Raw genomic sequence first — 21,175 nt, forward strand, 5'->3', positions numbered from 1 at the left:
GCAACATTCTTTGCTGCAAGTTTTTCCCAATGACCCAAAATATATACACCAGCAGAAATTTGTGGCAAAACGACAGTAAGTGAGTTTTGTTAGTGTACATGTCACCTTACCGTATAAGTGAAATACAGCATAGACGATAGAGGGCGATAACCTCACTATCCACAAGAGAATCCGTATCCAAGGTGTCGGCAGTTTAACCACCATGATCATGAAGACAATGATATCCGCCAATGCATCCGGTTCAGAAAAAGTCCCACCAAGAAAAGCAAATATATGTTATGGAGAATACACGAGAAAGTGTGGATTAGTAATTTAAGAATTGACGAGGCGCGAAGCGCCAAGTGAATTCGTAAATTAAGAATCCACACTTGCAAGTGTATTCTTCGACTTAAACCATCGCGTCAAAAGAAGTATTGTCATTAAAAGTCCAGTGAGTGGAGATGAAAAGATTTGCCAATCTTGCGTCGAGTCGTGGCCATTATTAGGGTAGTTTACAAGGGAGTTTTTTTTCCGAGGCTCTTATACGTAATCAAGCATTGTGGCGTGTTAAGTATGTGTATCGCCACACCCGTACAACCAGGTAATTTTGTGTGTAGGTTCCTTACGTCAACATTGATAGTTTAGACGTCGATTTCTTTCTCACTCAAAATTGTTTTTTAAGTGAATCTTACAGTGAAGATGCATTGGTAATTTTTGGAAGGAAAGTTTTCATGCAGACGGTCCTTTTAATGCTCAATGTGGAGAACAATTGTACGACGTGTTCAAAGTGTGGATTCGTAATTCCGAATCCACACGTTGTGACCAGTGTAACAGATTCATAGTTCCGAATCCACATTTTTTTTACAATAGTGTGACGTCATAGCAATGTTTTAAGTTTAAGCGAATAATATTATTCGTATTATTGTAAATATATACTCTACACGCTTTGAGGCAAAGTTAACCCCACCAAGCCCCTATTATCCTTTACCTTATACACACTCTAGACTATACTGTTGCCTCACACATCCCCCCTTAATATCTCAAAAGAATTCATGAGAGTCTGAAAAAAAGAATAATCGTGCCTTTCGTGTTTAAAATGAATTTCGAAGTAGACGTATGCGATTCGTACTTCCAGCTGAACATTTAAAAGTCACACATTGAGTGCCACTACAAATGGATGTTATAACTTATGATTTAATTTGTGGTTGCACACAGATTTTAGCAAAGTGACACATTTTCTAACTTTTCATTTAATAAGAGGAATTTACAATTTTATAAAGAAAATGTTAAATATTTCAGTAGAATTTATGTTCCTGTTTAGAATTAATCGATATTATCGCAACCGGTGGTCTCGATATCAGCATAACATAATTTCCAAAATTGGCTCATTAATTAAAATATACAATATTCTCATTTTTTTCTCTGTATTATTAGTAACGGTTCATGATTTTCCAACAAAGGGCAAATTCGGACGCTAACTACACAGTCTACCATAGTTCGACTAAATTCGCTCGAACGCAGGATGGTTGAAATCCTCTAGTTATATTGCACAGGAAGAGGACCACGAGGCACGGTTGCATCGCTGGTTACCAATAGCTGCGCGCACCTCAAAGCACAACAGGGAGCCACGACTCTTGACATTCGCTGGATTAGAGCCGTTTCCTTGTTGTTATTTAGTGCGCAGGCGTACGTAACGTCTCAAACCAACCACTTGTCGATTAACTGACGTTCCTTGCCCCAACTTGCTCATAAATAAATTAATGCAGATTCGTTCTCCATTCCTGAAAGTCAGGTTCACTAATTATTTTTGTTCAAAATTTTGGGGATTAGCCAAACTACACATTTTTGGAATCTTCCGAGAATTGGAGAATACTCAATGTTGGCATATGTGTACACACCTACATGGCGGCCATCTTGGATTTTCAAATTGGCCGCCATGAGGGTTAATAGTATTTACCAAACTACGGCTTCATCTGAAAATTGGCTTCTAGTGGCTTTCGAGTTACCAGATACCTATAATGATTAAACCCAATAGAAATCCAAAAGAAAACCGTGTTGACTTGAGACCAAATAAATTCAATTCCAAGTTTAAACTCATGAGGCCAGAACCTGACGCCGGAGCGGCATTCAAAATCGAGGTTTGGCAAACCTCCTAAGAGTTGTATACATTTATTACAAAATGTCACAAAAGTTAGGAAGCTCCCCACGAGTTGGGAAGTGTCTCCGATTCAAATCACTGTTTCTTGGCATTGATTATGGTTGCCCAAAGTCTCTCAAAGTAATGGGCCTCCTCTGGGTTCGAGTGATCGTTCACAAAAGATATTGCTTTCTCATAGAAACTAACTGGGAACCGTCTCAGGTTTTCCCTCGAAGCAGAAATACATCCTGTTAAACATACTGGCACTCCGTCGGGTGGTTTGGTGCCAAACAAAGCTGTGTAGAACTCGCCCATAGTCAGGTTCGCTCTCCGCATCTGGCCGTTCTGAAGAGATTTCAGCCACTTGCCAAGATGGCGGATGCGCCCCCAGCCGCCGTAACGCTGCCTGATGTTGCAGTACTCGTGTTTCTTGGCTCGCTGGACGAACTCCATCGCAGTGGGAAAGCACCAACTCCTATGCTCTCCACCAGGATCCGTGCCTTGTAGGAAGACGGTTATATTGGCGAGTTTGTCGTAATTCTGTATGATATGGTATAGGTAGGTGTGGGCTTCTCGCCCCACGTTTGGTAACTTCTCCCACTTGTACACATCAAAAGGCGGTCCCTTGTCTTTCCCCTTGTGATACACGTGACTGTGATCGGCAAGGGGCTTCATCCAATCCAGTTTCTCGTTATAGTGGGAGATGACGATTTCGTAGTCCAGAGGTTCGTTACCGACGCCATCTTTGCTGGAGTGGTTGGCGGCTGTCGGGTTAGCTTGTGTTGGGACGGGACTGCCACTGGCGGTCGACGCGTTGTTAGAAGCGTTGTGTGTCCTTGTGTCATGTTGCATTTGACGGTATATCGGAACTGGTCGGAAGAAATCATCTGCAAGAAACATAATAAGAACTAAAGTTATTAAAAACAAAGTAGCACACTCTTTACCAAATACGTCCACACAAGTCATAATAGACCCTCCCGGATTCGGTCATCAGCCGACACGAGGTAGACCTACAGCTATACATACGATACAATGTTACAAGCATAAGTGAGTTATACAGAAATTGTTGGGATTGCCATTTCGTATCCCCTATGTTGTAGTATTGAACATAAATATTAATGCAATGAGGAATTTGAGTTTGATTTAAAACTAAGGCAGTTTCTTTAAAAACAAAGGTGAATAAAGTGGACGGATCATTGCAAAAAAAGTTTCCACACACATTGGACACAATTCCTGCCCAACGTTTTTTTAAAGAATAAAATTTCTCAGAAAGTTGGGAAAATTTGCTACCCAACACATGGGCAAAGTAAATGCCTGACAAAAGGTTGAATATTTATAATCGTTCTACTCGACGTGAATCAGAGGCCACATGTGCACTAATTCACATGTGCAAATTAACACATCATTTGAACGCTCCCTTTGCTCTGTCTTTTCATGATGTCTGTCACTTGGTGTTGCCATTTAGTTAATATTCACTATTGTAAATATATCTATGTATGTATTGTCAATTTGAATATATAACATTATGTATTATGCATCATTCTTATGCAGCATCGAAATAAATGTAATGCTGTGTAAGGTATCTCTTATTTAAGCCTTCCTGAAACACCAACCACTGGTCAACAAAATTGCCCTAAAATTGAGCAAATGTATACAATATAGTACCCAACATCTGAGTCTTCTTAGTACCCAACAATTGAAAAAAAACTGGCCAACAACTTGTCAAAAATTTTGACCACTATTCGGTTAATGGCTTACCAACAATTGGGTTTCTTTTTACATTTACCCAACTAACGGATGATTCAAAGTACCCAACTGTTCCGTCTGCAATTTTACCCAAGTTTCAGGTAAACGTATTTGCCCAACGGCCGTTGGGCATTTTTCGCTCAAAAGATGTGGATGTTGACTATTGTGCTAACGTTGGGTAAAAAGTTGGACAAAATTTAACCTTTTTTTTAACTGTATTTATATCCTGGCGTTTATAGAGTACTATACATTCGTTTTCTCCATTATTGTAATCTTAATTTATAAAATGCTTCAAATGTTAAAATTTAATTTTAATTTTAAGTGAGGTTTTGTTTTATTCTGATTTGTTGGGTTTTAGTCGTTATTCTTTTATTTGTCTAATTTAATTTAATTTGATTGTTGATGTTTTTATTGTGAATTATATATATGTATATATCTTGTTTTGTTTTTATTCAAATTATCTTACTGTTTTAATGTATATTTATGTAAAGGAACCAGGGCTCTCATGGAAAGCAGTTTGCTAACTGATAAGGCCACCCTGTATAAATATGACAACAAATAAATAGCCCACCCAAACGGAGCCTAAATGCTTAAACTTCCAATTTACTTGACGTTCGTCCCAACATAGCCCCATACTGGCTCAAATAGCTGGACTGCCTCCGTATTTGTGCCACGCATAATGCATGCCAAATATCCGGGGGAAATGTGTTTTCTACTTTTTAAATCTATGATTGCCTTTTCACTTGATATTCACCACAGAATCTATAGGCTCAAATAGCAGGACTTCCTCCGCATTTGTGCCACGCATAATGCATGCCAAATATCCGGTGGAAATATGTTTTCTACATTTTAAATCTACATTGCCTTTTCAATTGATATTCACCACAGAATCTAGGCTCAAATAGCTGGACTTCCTCCGTATTTGTGCCACGCATAATGCATGCCAAATATCCGGTGGAAATATGTTTTCTACATTTTAAATCTACATTGCCTTTTCAATTGATATTCACCACAAAATTTATAGGCCTTTACACCATAAACAATCATTGAAATTATCCAGGCAAAAGAGCATGACCCATGACCTCCATAAAAGAATACTTCAGTAGGCCCTAATTTGGGATGAATTCTGCCATTTTGAGGCTGACAATTACAGGTTAACTAGACATATCGGCAGATTCTAAACTCAATTTCTCTTGTTACTCACCAGCTTTGAGTAGTCATTGCAACTCTGGTTTTATTATGAATAACGCCTACAGGCAAAAACTCATAGACGAGTGATCATGCATGTATAGAGCCATTAGTCGGAGTATGAATATTGTCAATAGCCTAGGCTAGATACATGAACAAAATGACCTTGTCCACCGTTCTACCAGTGAAGATTCGCTTACCTCTACTTGTTGAAGCCGTTAGGGTGTCTTTATTTGTATACAAGACGTATCCCAAAAGAAAAATCAGGAAACAGGCGACTAAAGCGGCCAGATTTTTGCGAGGTCGAGGACAATCCGCCATGTTTGTTGATCCTGCATGAAAATGTACGTGTAGTTCACTGCGAGTTTCAACGTACGTTTGCGTGCAGCGCAGCTGCGGTATACAGTCCGTTATTGTATTTGACCCGTGGATGGCCACGCGTGGGTAGAAATCCGCTGTACCTCGCAGTGAACTATGGCGTGTGAAACGTTGCAATATTCAATGTTTTACAATATTCAATGTTTTACAATATGTTGGATGTCCCATATCGACGAATATGTCCCATATTTTCACGAAGTGACAAAAACCTGCAAACTCGAAAATTTTACGATTTTAAATTTTGCCGGCCAATTTATTGCATTTGACAAAATGAAGAATTTGGCCGAGTTTTAAAGCGAAATATTGTTTACTTTTGTAATAATCGTAAACAAACATTTGACAAAATGCCTGAAATCCGTGTTTTTCTGTTTTCAAGAAGTGACAGAAACTTACCTCGTTAGCAGGGCCAGAGGAATAATGCATTTCTCTACACACGCGTTAGGATGGGAGTGTTTTACATTGATGTGCGATTTTCATTTTATATGTGCAATGTTTGACGATATATAATGTGCGATGTTTTCTCGCCTATGGGTCATCTATACCCTGAGCTCCTTCCCCTTTGCCCCCTCACTGTGCACTGACACGCTCCAAAAGAGCTTCACCTCCCTTACAGAAATCTCCCATGTAATTCCCATGGGAATTGCATGGTGAATTGGACACCACGTAGCATGGGATTTTTTCCCAATGGAGTTTTCCCATGTGAAATTTTGTATAGGTTTTTTTCCCATGTATGGTTTCCTTTCATTTCTTAAAAAAATCATTGCTCCATGGTATTTTTCAATAACAACTTCCTATACATTTTAACCCTGTGTGTTAAGTGCTTTTCATCAAATAGGCTAAGCAATTCACAGAACTCCGATGGGGGTTGTTCCACGTAATAGGAGTGGCTTAAGCACTCTGTGTCTAAAGCCCACATTATTGCTGCAATACCACTTGTCAAGTTGTACCATATTATCACAGTGTTCCCAATTTATTTTCTCATAAATGTTTCCAACCATAATAATGAATGAATCAATATATCCAAAGTTTGAATGACACATTGTCCACATAAAAAAATACTGAATGCATCATTTAACTTCACTGATCAACAGAAACAAATCAAAAATGTGCAATTACAACACTCGTTATTGTAAGCGATTCTCACAAAAATGTCCCATGGTGTCCCATGGTGTCCCATGGTGTTCCCATGGTGTCCCATGGTGTTTATCCCATTGTGTTCAATTGGTGAACATCCACATGAGTTTCCCATGGTCAGCTTAACAAATAGAATTCTTGATAACCTCTATGGCCACAAGGGAAATATTTGTAATTGAATTCAAATTTACAGCTAGGCGAATAAGTAATTAAATCAAAGAAAGGTTTGCTTATAACTAATTGGGAGTGCAATTGGGTCTATGATGGTTTTTCATGGCACATGCATGTTCTCCAGTATAACCCGGCAGTGTCCCCGTGCTGCCTTTTAAATCTCCATGGTGTTCCCATTGTATCCATAATTTATATCACCCACATTATGGTGTTCCCATGGCGTCCGAATCCTCATGGTGTACCCATGTGTCTAAAATCCCCATATCCTCATGGTGTACCCATGTCTCTAAAATCCCCATGGTGTTCCCATGGTTTCCAGTAAATCCCCATGGTGTTCCCATGGTGACAAACAATCCCAATGGTGTTCCCATTGTGTCCATAAAATCCCCATGGTGTTCCCATGGTGTCCATAAAATCACCATGGGGTTCCCATGGTGTTCCCATGGTGTCCATAAATTCCCATGGTGTTCCCATGGTGTTCAATAATTCCACATGGTGTTCCCATGATGTCCATAAAATCCCCATGGTGTTCCCATGGTGTCCGTAAAATCCCCATGGTGTTCCCATGGAGCTCATAAAATCCCCATGGTGTTCCCATGGTGTTCCCATGAATCTCGTAAAATCCCCATGGTGTTCCCATGTTGTCCATGCAATCTCCATGGTGTTCCCATGGGTTTCCCATGATGATCATTTTAACTTACATGGTGTTCTTGATGACCCCATGGGTTTCCCATGGGGTCCCATGGGAATCCCATGGGACCCCATGTGAATCCCATGGGATGCTCATGGGACATTTCGCACCTGCGAGTCACACATCCCCCTGGATAACTCAAAAGGATTCACAAGAAGCTGGAAAAAAAATAATAATCGTGCCTGCTATATACAACGCGCTCGTGTTTAAAATAAATTTTGAAGTAGATGTATGCGATTCGTTGTTCCAGCTTAACATTGAAAGGTCACACATTGAGTGCCACTACATATGGATGTTATAACATGATTTAATTTGTGGTTGCACACCGATTTTAGCAAAGTGACACATTTTCTAACTTTTTATTAAATAAGAGGAATTTACAATTTTATAAAGAACATTTTAAATATTTCAGTAGAATATATTGCTATTCCTGTTTGGAAGTAATCGATATTATTGCAACCGGTGCTCATATCAGTATAACATAATTTCAGAAATTGTCTCATAAATTAAAATATACAATATTCTATTTGTTTCCCTATATTTTTGGTAACGGTTTGTGATTTTCCAACAAAGGGCAAATTCGGACGCTAACTACACAGTTTACCATAGTTCGACTAAATTCGCTCGAACGCAGGATGGTTGAACTCCTCTAGTTATATTGCACAGGAAGAGGACCACGAGGCACGGTTGCATCGCTGGTTACCAATATCTGCTCGCACCACAGAGCACAACAGGGAGCCGACTGTTTGTTATTTAGTGCATAGGTGTACGTTACGTCTGGAATCAACCACTTGTCGATTAATTGACGTTCCTTACCACAACTTGCTCATAGATAAATATATCTTAATGCAGTTTAAAGCGTGCAGATTCGTTCTCCATTCCTGAAAGTCAGGTTCACTAATTATTTTTGTTCAAAATTTTGGTGATTAGGCCAAAAAAAAAAATAAGTCGGTCTCTGGTCATCGCGCGCGTCGATTTTAATCATGGGCGTCAATCTTTTTTTTTTCCAAAATGTTCCGCGGTAGCTCCAACAGCGCCCTCTATTGCTGCACCTCCTCAATTTTTCTACCAAAGAGCACTAAGGGATGGGAAATTGCACCGAGGCAAATGATCGAGAGCACCAAGGCACATTATGGAGGACACCAATGTACATGAGGACACCAAAAAAGCAAAATAGTACCCCACCTTGTCTGTACAATCCAAGCTTGAAGAAAAGAAAAAAAAAAAAAAAAACGCGTCGCCGCGTCAATTCCGGAACTTTGGTCTGACCAGAGACCGATTTTTTTTTTTTTTTGGCCTCAGCCAAACTATTCATTTTTGGAATCTTCCGAGCATGGGGAATACTCAATGTTGGCATTTGTGTACACACCTACATGGCAGCCATCTTGGATTTTCAAAATGGCCGCCATGAGGGTTAATAGTATTTACCAAACTACGGCTTTATCTGGAAATTGTCTTCATTTCTGGCTTTCGAGTTACCAGACACGTATGATTAAACCCATTAAATAAGAAATCCAAAAACGTGTTGACCTTCACTGAGACCAAGTAAATTGAATTCAGAGTTCAAAATCCTGCAGCCAGATCCTGATGCCGGAGCCGCCGCGCGAAATTCGAGGTTTGGTAAACCTCCTAAGAGTTGTATACATTTATTACAACATCTCACAAAAGTTAGGAAGCTTCCCACGAGTTGGGAAGTGTCTCCCATTCAATTCACTATTTCTTGGCATTGATTATGGTTGCCCAAAGTCTCTCAAAGTAATGGGCCTCCTCTGGGTTCGAGTGATCGTTCACAAAAGATATGGCCTTCTCATAAAAAGTAACTGGGAACCGTCTCAGGTTTTCCCTCGAAGCAGAGATACATCCTGCTAAACATACTGGTACCCCGTCGGGTGGTTTGGTACCAAACAAAGCCGTGTAGAACTCGCCCATAGTCAGGTTCGCTCTCCGCATCTGGCCGTTCTGAAGAGATTTCAGCCACTTGCCAAGATGGCGGATGCGCCCCCAGCCGCCGTAACGCTGCCTGATGTTGCAGTACTGGTGTTTCTTGGCTCGCTGGACGAACTCCATCGCACTGGCAAAGCACCAATATCTATGCTCTCCACCAGGATCCGTGCCTTGCAGGAAGACGGTTATATCGGCGAGTTTGTCGTAATTGTGTATAATATGGTACAGATAGGTGTGTGCTTCTCTCCCCACGTTTGGTAACTTCTCCCACTTGTAGACATCAAAAGACGGTCCCTTGTCTTTTCCCTTGTGATAAACGTGACTGTGATCGGCAAGGGGCTTCATCCAATCCAGTTTCTCGTTATAGTGGGAGATGACGATTTCGTAGTCCAGAGCGCTCGACGCATTGTTAGAAGCGTTGTGTGTCCTTGTGAAATATTGCATTTGACGGTATATCGGAACTTGTCGGAAGAAATCATCTGCAAGAAACATAATAAGAACTATAGTCATTAAAAACAAAGTAGCATACTCTTTACCAAATACGTCCACAAAAGTCACAATAGACCCTCCCAGATTTGGTCATCAGCCAATCGATAGAGAGTGCCCTCGATCGACGCAGCATGCACATTCATAGTTATCCAGGGTATTTGAAAATTGCTCAAATGAGCAGCAATGAAGGGACCTCAATATAATCACCGAGCTATTAAGAAAACAGATTCGTGAACTGGTTTGGGAGTAGGAACGTGACATATAGTCATTTAATTAAGGTTCAGTTCGAGGGACCTTTGCGCTTCTTCCTTTTTTTCTTTAAAGGTGATTGCTTCCACTGACCCTGACATGTGTACGGTCCACTAGACCTCATAAAATCAATTTGAAATCGACGCCAGATTGAATCCGTCCATGAAACGAGAGTTACGACCGCCAGAAGGCAGTGCCGATGCAATATGAAATCGGACTCGAATGACAATCGCACTCCTTCATCCTTTTATTGCTTAAAACCCGCCCATGTGACCGGTCGTCTTTGCCTAGGCATGCGCAATGCTATCAATGAGTCCGTATTTCATAGAAACCTAAATTCACGCTACACAGCTGCTGTACCGTGTGAGCCCCGTGGAATCACGCTTTCCCAAAGTGTTCACAATTTAAGACACGTATAAAAGTATTGTCCTGTACCCTGTATACCATTGTGTATATTTATATTATATATCGATGTAGGGGGGGGGGGTCGCCCCAGCCACTGTCACGGGCCAGCCTGATGTCGGAATCCCGAAAAGGGTGTGGCGGAACAAATGCCTTAACCTTTCTACCAAGCTGAGTATTGTGTCCTCCCCGGAGACGTAGACGCTCCTAATCGAGGACGGGCGAAGGCTTCAAGCCTGAGGTGCACGGCGCATATCCTTTGTGTCCGGTGGTCCGACTTTGTCACCAACACCACTATCACAGGCGTTATTCCCTCTTCATGCCAGCCCATGCCACCCTCAAGCTTAGAAGACTCCACCTTGACATTGCCTGGAAGAGACTTAGGGCCGACCCCGCAACACCTGGGTGCAACAGTCTGCATCTGTCTGGGCAGCTCAACTCATATAGAGAACAAGCTGATTTACCCGATCATAGATCGGGTATATAGGGGGTAGTGTTGGGGATGAAAATGTGGGCAGTTAAATGTAAATGGGGGATCATTGAGGAGACATGCAGTTATAGAAAAGCAATTTTTTGTGGTGTGATCTGAGGCAATTTCTGACCACTAAAACCAATTTGAGCAAAAGATCATCTTTTAAACATCATTTTCGAGCTTGGGGTAATTGAATCAGCTGCACGGTATTCTGAGCAATAGAATTTTTATAGTAGGCTACAATTTATATTCGGGGAAGAAAAAGTGGGGGGGGGGGGACCAAACAATGTCCCCGCTTTAAAATGTTGGGGGGGGGGCCCCTGTTCCCCACCGATTTACGCACATGATAATTATGTACCCTGATAACTGTCTGTAAATGTTCCCGTTGGTTTGTTAAATTGGCATTTTGTGAGGCAGTCGCATTGACGGGAGAACGTAGTGAAAAGGTTATGTAGTACACAGGCGAAGGCTGATTGTACAGTTTTGACACGATAATGTATCAAATGTATCATCATAATGTAATCAAACGTGAAGTTGTCATTTGCAATGAAAATGTTGAGTGTTACCATAAAATTACAAACGGTGTGAATGATGGAGGAAGGTCATAATTAAGTTTCAGTATTGGACTCTTCAACAACGTAAACTTGAACTTCTTACAATTTGCGAGACCGTCTGCGAGGAAAAAGTCGATTCAACTTTTATTCAAGTTAGTCAACCATCTATATGTTTTAATCGGCCTCCGAGAAATGTTCGCTCCTGAAAGGTTCCGAGACCGCGGTCTCCCGCGACGCCAAAATGGCTCCACGTCCATTGGAAAAATACGGAGAATTTCTTCCGCCAAATCAAGCACTTCAGGTCGTCCTAATTTTTCCGTACGGACCGGCGATCCGTTTTGTCGATTTTTTGTGTGACTGCGTTCAAGATCACAATATTTGAAGCAATGCATCGACCCTTCGTTGATCCCAAACAGGCCCCCGAAATTATAACGCGACACTGACTGTGACGTGGCGGGCCGGGCAGCGAACTCACAACGCTCAGCCTTGGTGGAAGCATAGAGCTAGTGAAAGCATGGAGCTGTAAACACATTATGGAAGCAACAGCACTCTATCACGCGACGTCACATGCTTGTGCTTCAAATAGCGAGCACCGTAGACTCAACCTCGTTTCCAGGGTGTGGAGCAGGCTGCAGTACGCGTTGCCATCGACGGTTTTACGCATAGCCGGGAAGTACCACGCAGTGTAGACTTTCGATTGGTCAGACCGCGCTAGGCATACTAATGTGTAGTCCTTCTGCCAGTTCGTTGCACTCGGCGCAGGGGCGGCAAGCAAAGCACAGGAAAAAATAGGGACACTTGGTGGCCACGCACCATGGACAAAAAAATATTTTACCAAGGTCACCACATACTAACGTTTGGTGAACGCTTTTGCCGAAGGGCCGAGTAGAACACGTAAACGAAACCCCTACGTTGACCTCGCTGACCTCGCACAGTCTAGACACGCAGAAAAGCCAGCACGGGGGGCGGCCAGGCAGTCAACGTGAAAGCGCACACGACGGCAAATTCCTGTGCAAAATGCAGTCACGAAAAATCGACGAAACGGATCGCCGGTCCGTACGGGAAAATTAGGACGACCCGAAGCGTCCGACCCGGCGGAAGACACCCTCCGCATTTTTCCACGGACGTGGAGCGATTTTGGGGCCGCGGGAGCCCGCGGTCTCGGATCCTTTCAGGAGCAAACATCGTCTTGGGGGCGAGTAAACTTCTCTATTATATATATAGATGATGTGATTTACCGTGCGTGGCAAGCACCTATCATATTTTATTGGTCGTATGAATATTGTCAATAGCCTCGGCCTATGAATGAAAAAAATGACCTTGTCCACCCTTTCTACCAGTGAAGATTCGCTTACCTCTAAAGGTTGAAGCCGTTAGGGTGTCTTTATTTGTATACAAGACGTATCCGAAAAGAAAAATCAGGAAACAGGCGACTAAAGCGGCCAGATTTTTGCGAGGTCGAGGACAATCTGCCATGTTTGTTGATCCGGCATGAAAATGTACGTGTGGTTCACAGCGAGTTTCACAGTGCGCGTGCAGCGCAGCTGCGGTAAACAGTCCATGGCCACGTGTGGGTTCAAAGTCCGCTGTAACTCGTAGTGAACTATGGCGTGTGAAACGTGGCAATATTCAATGTTTTACAATATTTATGTTGGATATTCCATATCGACGATGTTTTCACGAAGTGACAAAAAAAACTGCAAAATCGAAAATTTTACGATTCCAAGTTTTGCCAGCCAATTTATTGCACTTGACAAAATAAAGAATTTGGCCGAGTTTCAAAGTGAAATATTGTTTACTTTTGTCAAACAAACATTTGACAAAATGCCTGAAATCCGTGTTTGTCTGTTTACACGAAGTGACAAAAAGTGTGTACAACTTAATGGGACAAAATAGTGAGGCCTCGGTGTTTTGCTGTTTTCACGAAATGAACAAAATCTTTATTGATCTTTATTAATGAATTGCAATTTAATTAAGAGAGACTTCTAATAAACAACTTTGAATTAGCAAAGAACAAAGCATACGTTACTTGACAATGCAAGAATTTCCTAACTCCATACCTAAAAACTAGTCGACAAATAATTAACTTCAAAGGCGATTATCTCGGAATGACTTTTTTGCATGATATTGAGGTTTTTGTCACTTCGTGAAACACCGTGTGTGTTATCTTTTACATTTATATGCGATGTTCAATAGAAGTGTGCAATGTTTTTCCATTATGTGTGCGATGTTTTAAAATATATGTGCGATGTTCAATATATGTGTGCGATGTTTTACATTTATGTACGATTTTCAATTTATATGAGCAATGTTTGACGATATATATGGTAAATGGGACGAAGTAATACTTCACTCCTTGCACTGAATATTAATCCGTAAAGTTTTAAAAGATAACATCTTTTGCCAAAAAAATCCTCAGTCTCTCTATCACCATAGACCAAGGAATCCCTCGCGTGTACTATTTATTACAGCCAACGAATTCTGTAAGTCTGCTTATCTTGTTTATACAACACTCGGTGGGCTGTTAATTCGAAAATGACGACTGCTTTGCGCATGCTCCGAAATTATCCATCACAATTCCGGTTTTTACCGTTTAGGTCTGGCTCTAATCACTTACGCGATGCCCTGACGTCTCATACACTGACCGTCTAGTAACCAGACTGCAACCCTTAACGAAACATCGCATGTAAAGTGAAACATCAAATGCATATTGCAACAGATCGAATACATATACTACGATGAAATATCAAATACAGAAATAATTAAACATCAAATATATATTAATAATAATAATAATAATAATAGCTTTATTTACAGATGGTAGCCATGTCACCTGACATATGATTTTCAATGTTCAATGGGCCATCTATCAATTAAAACATAATTAAAATTACATGACTTAATTAAGACTAAACACACATACATACAAAACACAGATCAATTCACAATGATAGTGCCACTAGAAAAATCAAAACTATAAAAATACATTAAAAGTTCACATCCAATACATTAGGTAAAATAGAGATATTTAAAAACATGTGGTAGAGGAGAACCATGAGAATGCGACACTACCCCCCCCCCCCAATCCATCCTTCTGTCAACACTCGAGGAAAACCAACCTTAGAAATAGAGTCTGCTGGGAGTAAAAAAAAAATAGACATACATGTACATTTATATACCGGTGTGTCCATCTAATAATTACAGTCAATGGGGAAAGAATCACACTTATACAGATTTTGTTTTAAACAGTGAAGTAGCCTCTGCTTAAATGTTTCGACATTCGTAACAGCCTTTAATTCCCCACTCAGCTTGTTCCAAATGGTACCACCCCTGTACCTGAATGATCTCTGACCAGTAGTTGACACATATAGGTGTATAAAAAGTGCTGGGTTGATTGCTTCTTGTATTATAAGAGTGAACTGAATTAACCGGTTTGAACATGTCCTTTAGATAAGATGGAGCATTACCATGGACAATGTTTATCACACACAATTATATCGAAAACATTGCACATTTACTGTAAAACATCGCATACATAATTGAAAATATCGCACATACATTGTAAAACATCGCACATATGAAATGAAAATCGCACATTAATGTAAAACATCGCACATATTATATTGGACATCACACGCAATATTGTAAACATCACACACACACACATTTTGAACATTGCACACATATACTGAACATCACACATAAATGTAAAGATAAGACACAAATATTGAACCCCAAACATTATATATTGTAAAACATTGAATTTTGCAACGTTTGACAAGCCATACTGAACGAGCGACGATGGTGCTCAGAAACAGCGAGTTCTGTTGATGATCCTCTGACGTATCTATAAGTCTTTAACCTATTTCTGTGACGTCACACTATTGTTAAAAGTGTAGATTATATGTACGAATGTACAGTTTACTGTAGATTATTTTAAGATTCACAGTTTTGTTGTGAATAGCCTCTGCAAACAAGCCCATGTATAAACGGGACCCGGGGGCTTACTAGATTTTTGAAAGTCACAGTCCACTTTAAAATGAAAGGAATTGACTTTTCAAAGGTACTTAAAAATGTACGAATTCCGAAAGAGTTTTTTCGAACGAATTTGACATGTACCTGATTTAAAGATTTTTAATTACACACAATGGTCTCTTTGGATTTTTTTCAATTTGCCGAGCTGGTGCTTTAACCTTTATATGGTGGCGATTATCAATTTCTACTTCAGGTCGAGTGAAAAGTATATTCTTCTTAATGACTTTTCTATTCTGTTTCTTTTTAGTCTTTTTTTACATTTTCTTTTATGTATTATCTTTAATTCTTTGTTTAAATTTTGACTGACTTTTTTATCGTTGTCTTTAAACTCGCATTAAAATAAAAGAATCAGTGGATATCTCTGAATTAAAGTTTATGTTCACATCTAGTCTTGACCCATTTAATTTTAGATTTATCATTATTTGTCAGTTTATTTATCACTGGCCAGTAAAAAAAAAGACCATTAACGAGAGGACAATCCTTAAGAGAATGGACGATAAACTAAAGAAATCAAATGGAACTTACCAAATCAATATTTCTCAGAATATATTCCACAGTAATGTATTTTCCAAACAAAGTTTATTTCCTGTGGTGAGTAAGATGGTGATATTCCGATGTGTACTCCATATAATGAATATCCAGGTATACAATGTGGTTCTCCATTGAATGGGAAATTATGACATGTGGTTCCACAAATCAAAGACCTCTGTGCACAAATGAGTTGCTTGTCAAACTTTTTCTTGTGGTTGTGTTAAAACTCCTCATAGCATATAAAATATAGCATCAAAAGCATGTAATAGTTTTCAGAATCTAGAATACATTAACCCTAAAGAGGCCGGGTGACTTTGACCATCTCTCAGCCGGGGGGGGCGGATTCCGCCCCCCCCCCAAGATCTTGGCCATCGAGTGACGAAACATGCATAGAGCAACTCTTCATGAACATACCCAAGAAATTTCATGACTAAAGGTCAAAGAGTTTTGGAATTATGGCTAATTAATTAATCATATGTATAAATGGCAATTTTGGTCTGTGTACACGACGTATACGGGGGGGGGGGAAAGATTTCACGGCGCGTAGCGCGGGAAAAATTTTCGCTGCGCGACAACCCCTTGTCCGATTTTTATGTTTTTGGTGTCAAAAGATGCGCAAGGCTAGAGGCTAAAAGGTCATAAAAGCTCGGGTCGCGAAAAAAAAAATTTAAAGGCTATCGTGGAAAAAGTCGAAGGGGGGGGGGGCGGAATCCGCCCCGGCCCTTTTAGGGTTAAAATCCCATAGCTGTAACATACATGTATAAACTCCATTTGGCTTTGGGAGTAAGGAATATAGACAAGGTGTTCGCAATTTACACCAGTAACTAGCGCTAGCTTTCTAGGACAAATGCACTGCCTGTATGTGATGAACGGAACAGAAGATGTGCGCCTATCTGAAGGGTTAACAATAGGATCTTGTCATGATGAAAGCACAGGGCCAGGCAAAGTTGAATAGATTGTATACGAATCTACACTGATTCACAGACTGTGGAGATTGTGGAAAATCAGGTGTCTTATTTGCATAAACTATTGTTGTTTTAAAGCTACAGTCCATCATTTGTAATTTGTGCATTTTGTTCGTTTGAAGCAACAAAAGAGTTCAAAATCTAATGAAGGATACTGAGCAACTAACCTGATGAAGTTTCAGCTAAGCTTCAGCTGTACATTCCGAGAAAAACAGCATTCTAAGATCTCAATTTCAAATCAAAAGTTACTGAATCATGTTTTGAATTGTTTTGAATTGCAGCTATACGCGGCGTCGCGCACTGATCCGACGAATTATAACAACCGCGCGCGCGTGTGCGTCGTTCCAATACTTGTGCGCGCTGCGCTGAATAACAAAACGAACTACTAATTTAAATTTTCCTACGGTGCTTCTTAAGAATCACCGTTGAAAATGCCTTCTTTCGTTGATTACTTCAAAATGACAGTTTCCCAGAAAGAATAATTTCACAGGGAGTTTAGTTCCCTTACTATCTTTCAACCAAGTTTGTTTTTTCAACAGTAATTACGCCAGTTACTTTTCGGATGGCTGCAAATGATGGACTATAGCTTTAAGAAATAGGTTTAAGTCGGAGAATAGACTCGGAACTGTAGATTCGTGCAAGAATGGACTCGGCGCACGAATCTACAGTTCCTCGTCCATTCTCCTTAACATAATAGACAGTAAGTCAGGTGCCCGCTGCATGTCGAATTCAGTATCTTCAGGTCTTACGTAGGGCGTACAAGTGGAAATGAGTTATTGGACTGGAAAACTTAAGCAACTGAGTGTGTGAGCATGGCATATTGTGACATGGCCATGCACCTGATTAGTCTGATTTTTAGAAGTGATCTAGCGGGATTTTGTGACAGTACCCGCTGAAGAGGAATATAATTATGAATAATATTTTGTTTCCAGCCGTCATTTCCAGGTTCTCACCACCTTCTTTATGATAAGTTGTAGCATATCCGCTGGACCGAGCCCAGTCTAATGTGGCTTATAATTTCGCCAACCCGGGATTCCCAGGTTCGTGATCATGAGCACCCCACTGAGATAATGGCTTCTCAATCAGTTAACGACCGTAAATATGTTCGCAAATACGGCGGCAGGCGTGGTTTGTCCTTGATCATACCGCGGAGCCTATTTTTATAGCTCCATGATCATCTCAGTCAGGCTATCCCCAATGTACCTGTACTCTACCTGCCTCCCATCGAAATTTGAGTGACGAGTGACGACCCAGATAAGTGCTGGAGAGCTACCTACATCTAAGAAAGCCGAAAATCATCAATACCTATACACGAAAATCATCAATAACTATTACCGTTTACCCTTGACTACACGCAGACACCTCCATGATGACCGTACGCCACACAAAATGTCCCTACATACCTGCCCACCCCTCTTTTCAACTGGTCATGTAATCGGAAGCAGAAGTATTTTTTATGCCTTAGGACTACCCTTGACTTTTCTTGCTACTTTTAGGGAGAAATCATAGACTTGTATCTTATACAAAATACATCTCTGTCTTGTTTTATTTAATTCGTGCCGCACATTTCAGTGTCTCACCATTTTAAGTGGTTTCAAAAGAGACCAAGATATCATTTTGTCCACGCACTGCACAGGATTTTTTATATTTCACTGCAAAAATGTGATGATCTAAAATCAATTTATCTTTGACTGAGTCACTCAGATTACTTAAACCTAAAACCAAAACCGGAGCCGCAGATAAAGTCCAGGGTTGGCAACCTCTTAAGAGGTAATTGTACATAAAAGTACAAACGTTTACAGGGTACCGGTTGAAATGTGTCTCCGATTCAAATGTGATTCTTCTTCTTGACATTGATTATGGTTGCCCAGAGTCTCTCAAAGTAATGGCCCTCCTCTGGGTCCGAATGATCGTTCACAAACGAAATGGCTTTCTCATAAAAACTAACTGGGAACCGTCTCAGGTTTCCCCTGGAAGCAGAGAAACATCCTGATAAACACAATGGCACTCCATGTGGAGGTTTGGTGCCAAACAAAGCCGTGTAGAACTCGCCCATAGTCAGGTTCGCTCTCCGCATCTGGCCGTTCTGAAGAGATTTCAGCCACTTGCTAATATGGCTGATGCGCCCCCAGTCGCCATATAAACTATGCCTGCTTTTGCAGTACTTGTGTTTCTTGGCTCGCTGGACGAACGCCATCGCAGTGGGAAAGCACCATTGCCTATGCTCTCCACCAGGATCCGTGCCTTGTAGGAAGACGGTTATACTGGCGAGTTTGTCGTAATTCTGTATGATATGGTATAGGTAGGTGTGGGCTTCTCTCCCCACGTTTGGTAACTTCTCCAACTTGTAGACATCAAAAGGTGGTCCCTTGTCTTTTCCCTTGTGATACACGTGACTGTGATCGGCAAGGGGCTTCATCCAATCCAGTTTCTCGTTAAAGTGGGAGATGACGATTTCGTAGTCCAGCGGTTGGTTTGCGACGCCATTTTGGCTGGAGTGGTTGGCGGCTGTGGAATTGGCTTGTGTTAGGACGAGACTGCCGCTCGACGCCTTTTTAGAAGCGTTGTGTGTCCTTGTGAAATATTCCATTTGACGGTATATCGGAACTGGTCGGAAGTAATTATCAGCAAGAAACACATTAAGAACTAAAGTGATTAAAAACAAAGTAGCGTACGCTTTACCATAAACGTCCACACAAGTCATAATGGACCCTCGCGGATTTAGTCACTCGAGTGGTTGTTATTGATTGGTTGATCGATTGAAATCATCTGCAAAAAAACATAATATAGAAATACAGTAATTAAAAAAAACTTCCCGGAAGTTTCGGAGAACAAAACTGCAAAACGAAAAGTGTTTTTTTTTTTCCGAATGGACGCCAGGACGAATTGCTTCAGTCTTTTCCTTTAGACTGAGTGTCAAGAAAACAACAATGACTGGCATTGTTGTGCTGTCAAGACACCTGACTATTCCGCACCTAATTAAAATATCCAAGATTTGGGGATATGCAAATGATAGTACCGCTGAACGCCATGGGGACGAGGTTGGTAATCACGCCTGTTTGACTCGACAAAAGCAAGCTAAAGAACAATGCATATTTATGCGTAGGATAGATGCCGTTTCCCGTTTTAGGAATATCTAATGACCACATCTACACGGCGAGTCCAAAAAAACGGAACCAAACCCCCTAGAATAATATTTCATATTTAAAAACGTATTTAGCACCAGAATCAATAATGACTGAAAAGCAATTTCATAATCTACTTTTAGATGAAAAAAAAAAAATGAAATTGCCCAATCCGTTCAAAGAATATCACATTTAAACACAACGTATTTGCATGACCCATGGCTTAGAGAAACTACTCCAGTCATTTAGGGCTGAATTTTGCAATTTTCGCCTGAAGATTACAGTATAACTAGATATCTGCAGGTACAGAATTCAATTTTTCCTCGTTAAACCTCTTCACCAGCTAAGTATTCAATTACAACTCCTGTAGTATCATGATTAAAGCAACATGGCGGAAACATTGACGCACGGTGCTGGCGTGGGACGAGTATCATTCTTGTTCTTTGATAATTTTCCATCGAATGAAAATCAACGGTGTCCACTGTTCTACCTGTGGAGATTCGCTTACCTCTACTTGAAGCCGTTAGGGTGTCTTTGTTGGCATTAAAGACGTATCCGAAAAGAAAAATCATGAAGAAAGCGATGAGTAAAACGGCCAGGTTTCTGGGTGGTCGTGTACAAACCGCCATGTGTATTGGTCGGGCTTGAAAGTGTACGTGTACTTCACTGCCAGTTTTCTTTCCTCTCGATTTCCCCGTATCAGCTGCGGTACGGTGCATGCATTGTAATTTTGATCCATTTATTCAAAGACACTGCACGTGAATCGTACTTGAACGGGGCTCTCGTCACAATACAGCGGGTTCTGCCGGGTGAAGGAACCTAGAGCTGACCTTGGATCAGTGCTCTGACGTCCTGTATTAAAAGATCCTAATTTTGTCAGATGTCAGTGTATGTAAAACGTTTTTGTAAAATGCCTTTGTGTGCGGAAGCACCAAATGCAAGGGTTATAATGGAAAGGTATATGCATGACCTATGCTCCGATTTC

The 21,175-nt window shown here is 40.8% G+C and overlaps 3 protein-coding genes across 3 annotated transcripts; all 3 read right to left on the reverse strand.

Annotated features, from left to right (window-relative positions):
* Positions 1-1,157: 1,157 nt before the first annotated feature.
* On the reverse strand, positions 1,158-5,440 carry LOC119725973. The gene is made up of 2 exons (XM_038197601.1): positions 5,251-5,440; positions 1,158-3,003 (listed from the first exon to the last, which is right to left on the reverse strand). The coding sequence occupies exons 1-2, from the start codon at positions 5,369-5,371 to the stop codon at positions 2,213-2,215; spliced, it is 912 nt and encodes a 303-aa protein (XP_038053529.1). The 5' UTR covers positions 5,372-5,440; the 3' UTR covers positions 1,158-2,212.
* A 3,231-nt stretch (positions 5,441-8,671) lies between these two features.
* LOC119725982 lies at positions 8,672-9,841 on the reverse strand. The gene has a single exon (XM_038197606.1). The coding sequence runs from the start codon at positions 9,810-9,812 to the stop codon at positions 9,138-9,140; it is 675 nt and encodes a 224-aa protein (XP_038053534.1). The 5' UTR covers positions 9,813-9,841; the 3' UTR covers positions 8,672-9,137.
* A 7,900-nt stretch (positions 9,842-17,741) lies between these two features.
* LOC119725991 lies at positions 17,742-21,154 on the reverse strand. The gene is made up of 2 exons (XM_038197614.1): positions 20,699-21,154; positions 17,742-19,834 (listed from the first exon to the last, which is right to left on the reverse strand). Exon 2 carries the CDS (start codon positions 19,767-19,769, stop codon positions 18,894-18,896), a length of 876 nt encoding a protein of 291 aa, XP_038053542.1. The 5' UTR covers positions 19,770-19,834; positions 20,699-21,154; the 3' UTR covers positions 17,742-18,893.
* Between the last annotated feature and the right edge of the window lie 21 nt (positions 21,155-21,175).

Source organism: Patiria miniata, unplaced genomic scaffold (assembly GCF_015706575.1).
Source record: "Patiria miniata isolate m_02_andy unplaced genomic scaffold, ASM1570657v1 HiC_scaffold_1, whole genome shotgun sequence".
Taxonomy (NCBI): domain Eukaryota; kingdom Metazoa; phylum Echinodermata; class Asteroidea; order Valvatida; family Asterinidae; genus Patiria; species Patiria miniata.

What these genes read in the sequence shown, in the direction of transcription:
- LOC119725973 (XM_038197601.1), bottom strand. Translation starts at nt 5,371, where the DNA reads ATGGCGGATTGTCCTCGACCTCGCAAAAATCTGGCCGCTTTAGTCGCC. An exon ending in AACGGCTTCAACAAGTAGAG is followed by an intron (nt 3,004 to 5,250) that starts GTAAGCGAATCT and finishes TGTTTCTTGCAG; the next exon opens with ATGATTTCTTCCGACCAGTT.
- LOC119725982 (XM_038197606.1), bottom strand. Translation starts at nt 9,812, where the DNA reads ATGCAATATTTCACAAGGACACACAACGCTTCTAACAATGCGTCGAGC.
- LOC119725991 (XM_038197614.1), bottom strand. Translation starts at nt 19,769, where the DNA reads ATGACTTGTGTGGACGTTTATGGTAAAGCGTACGCTACTTTGTTTTTA.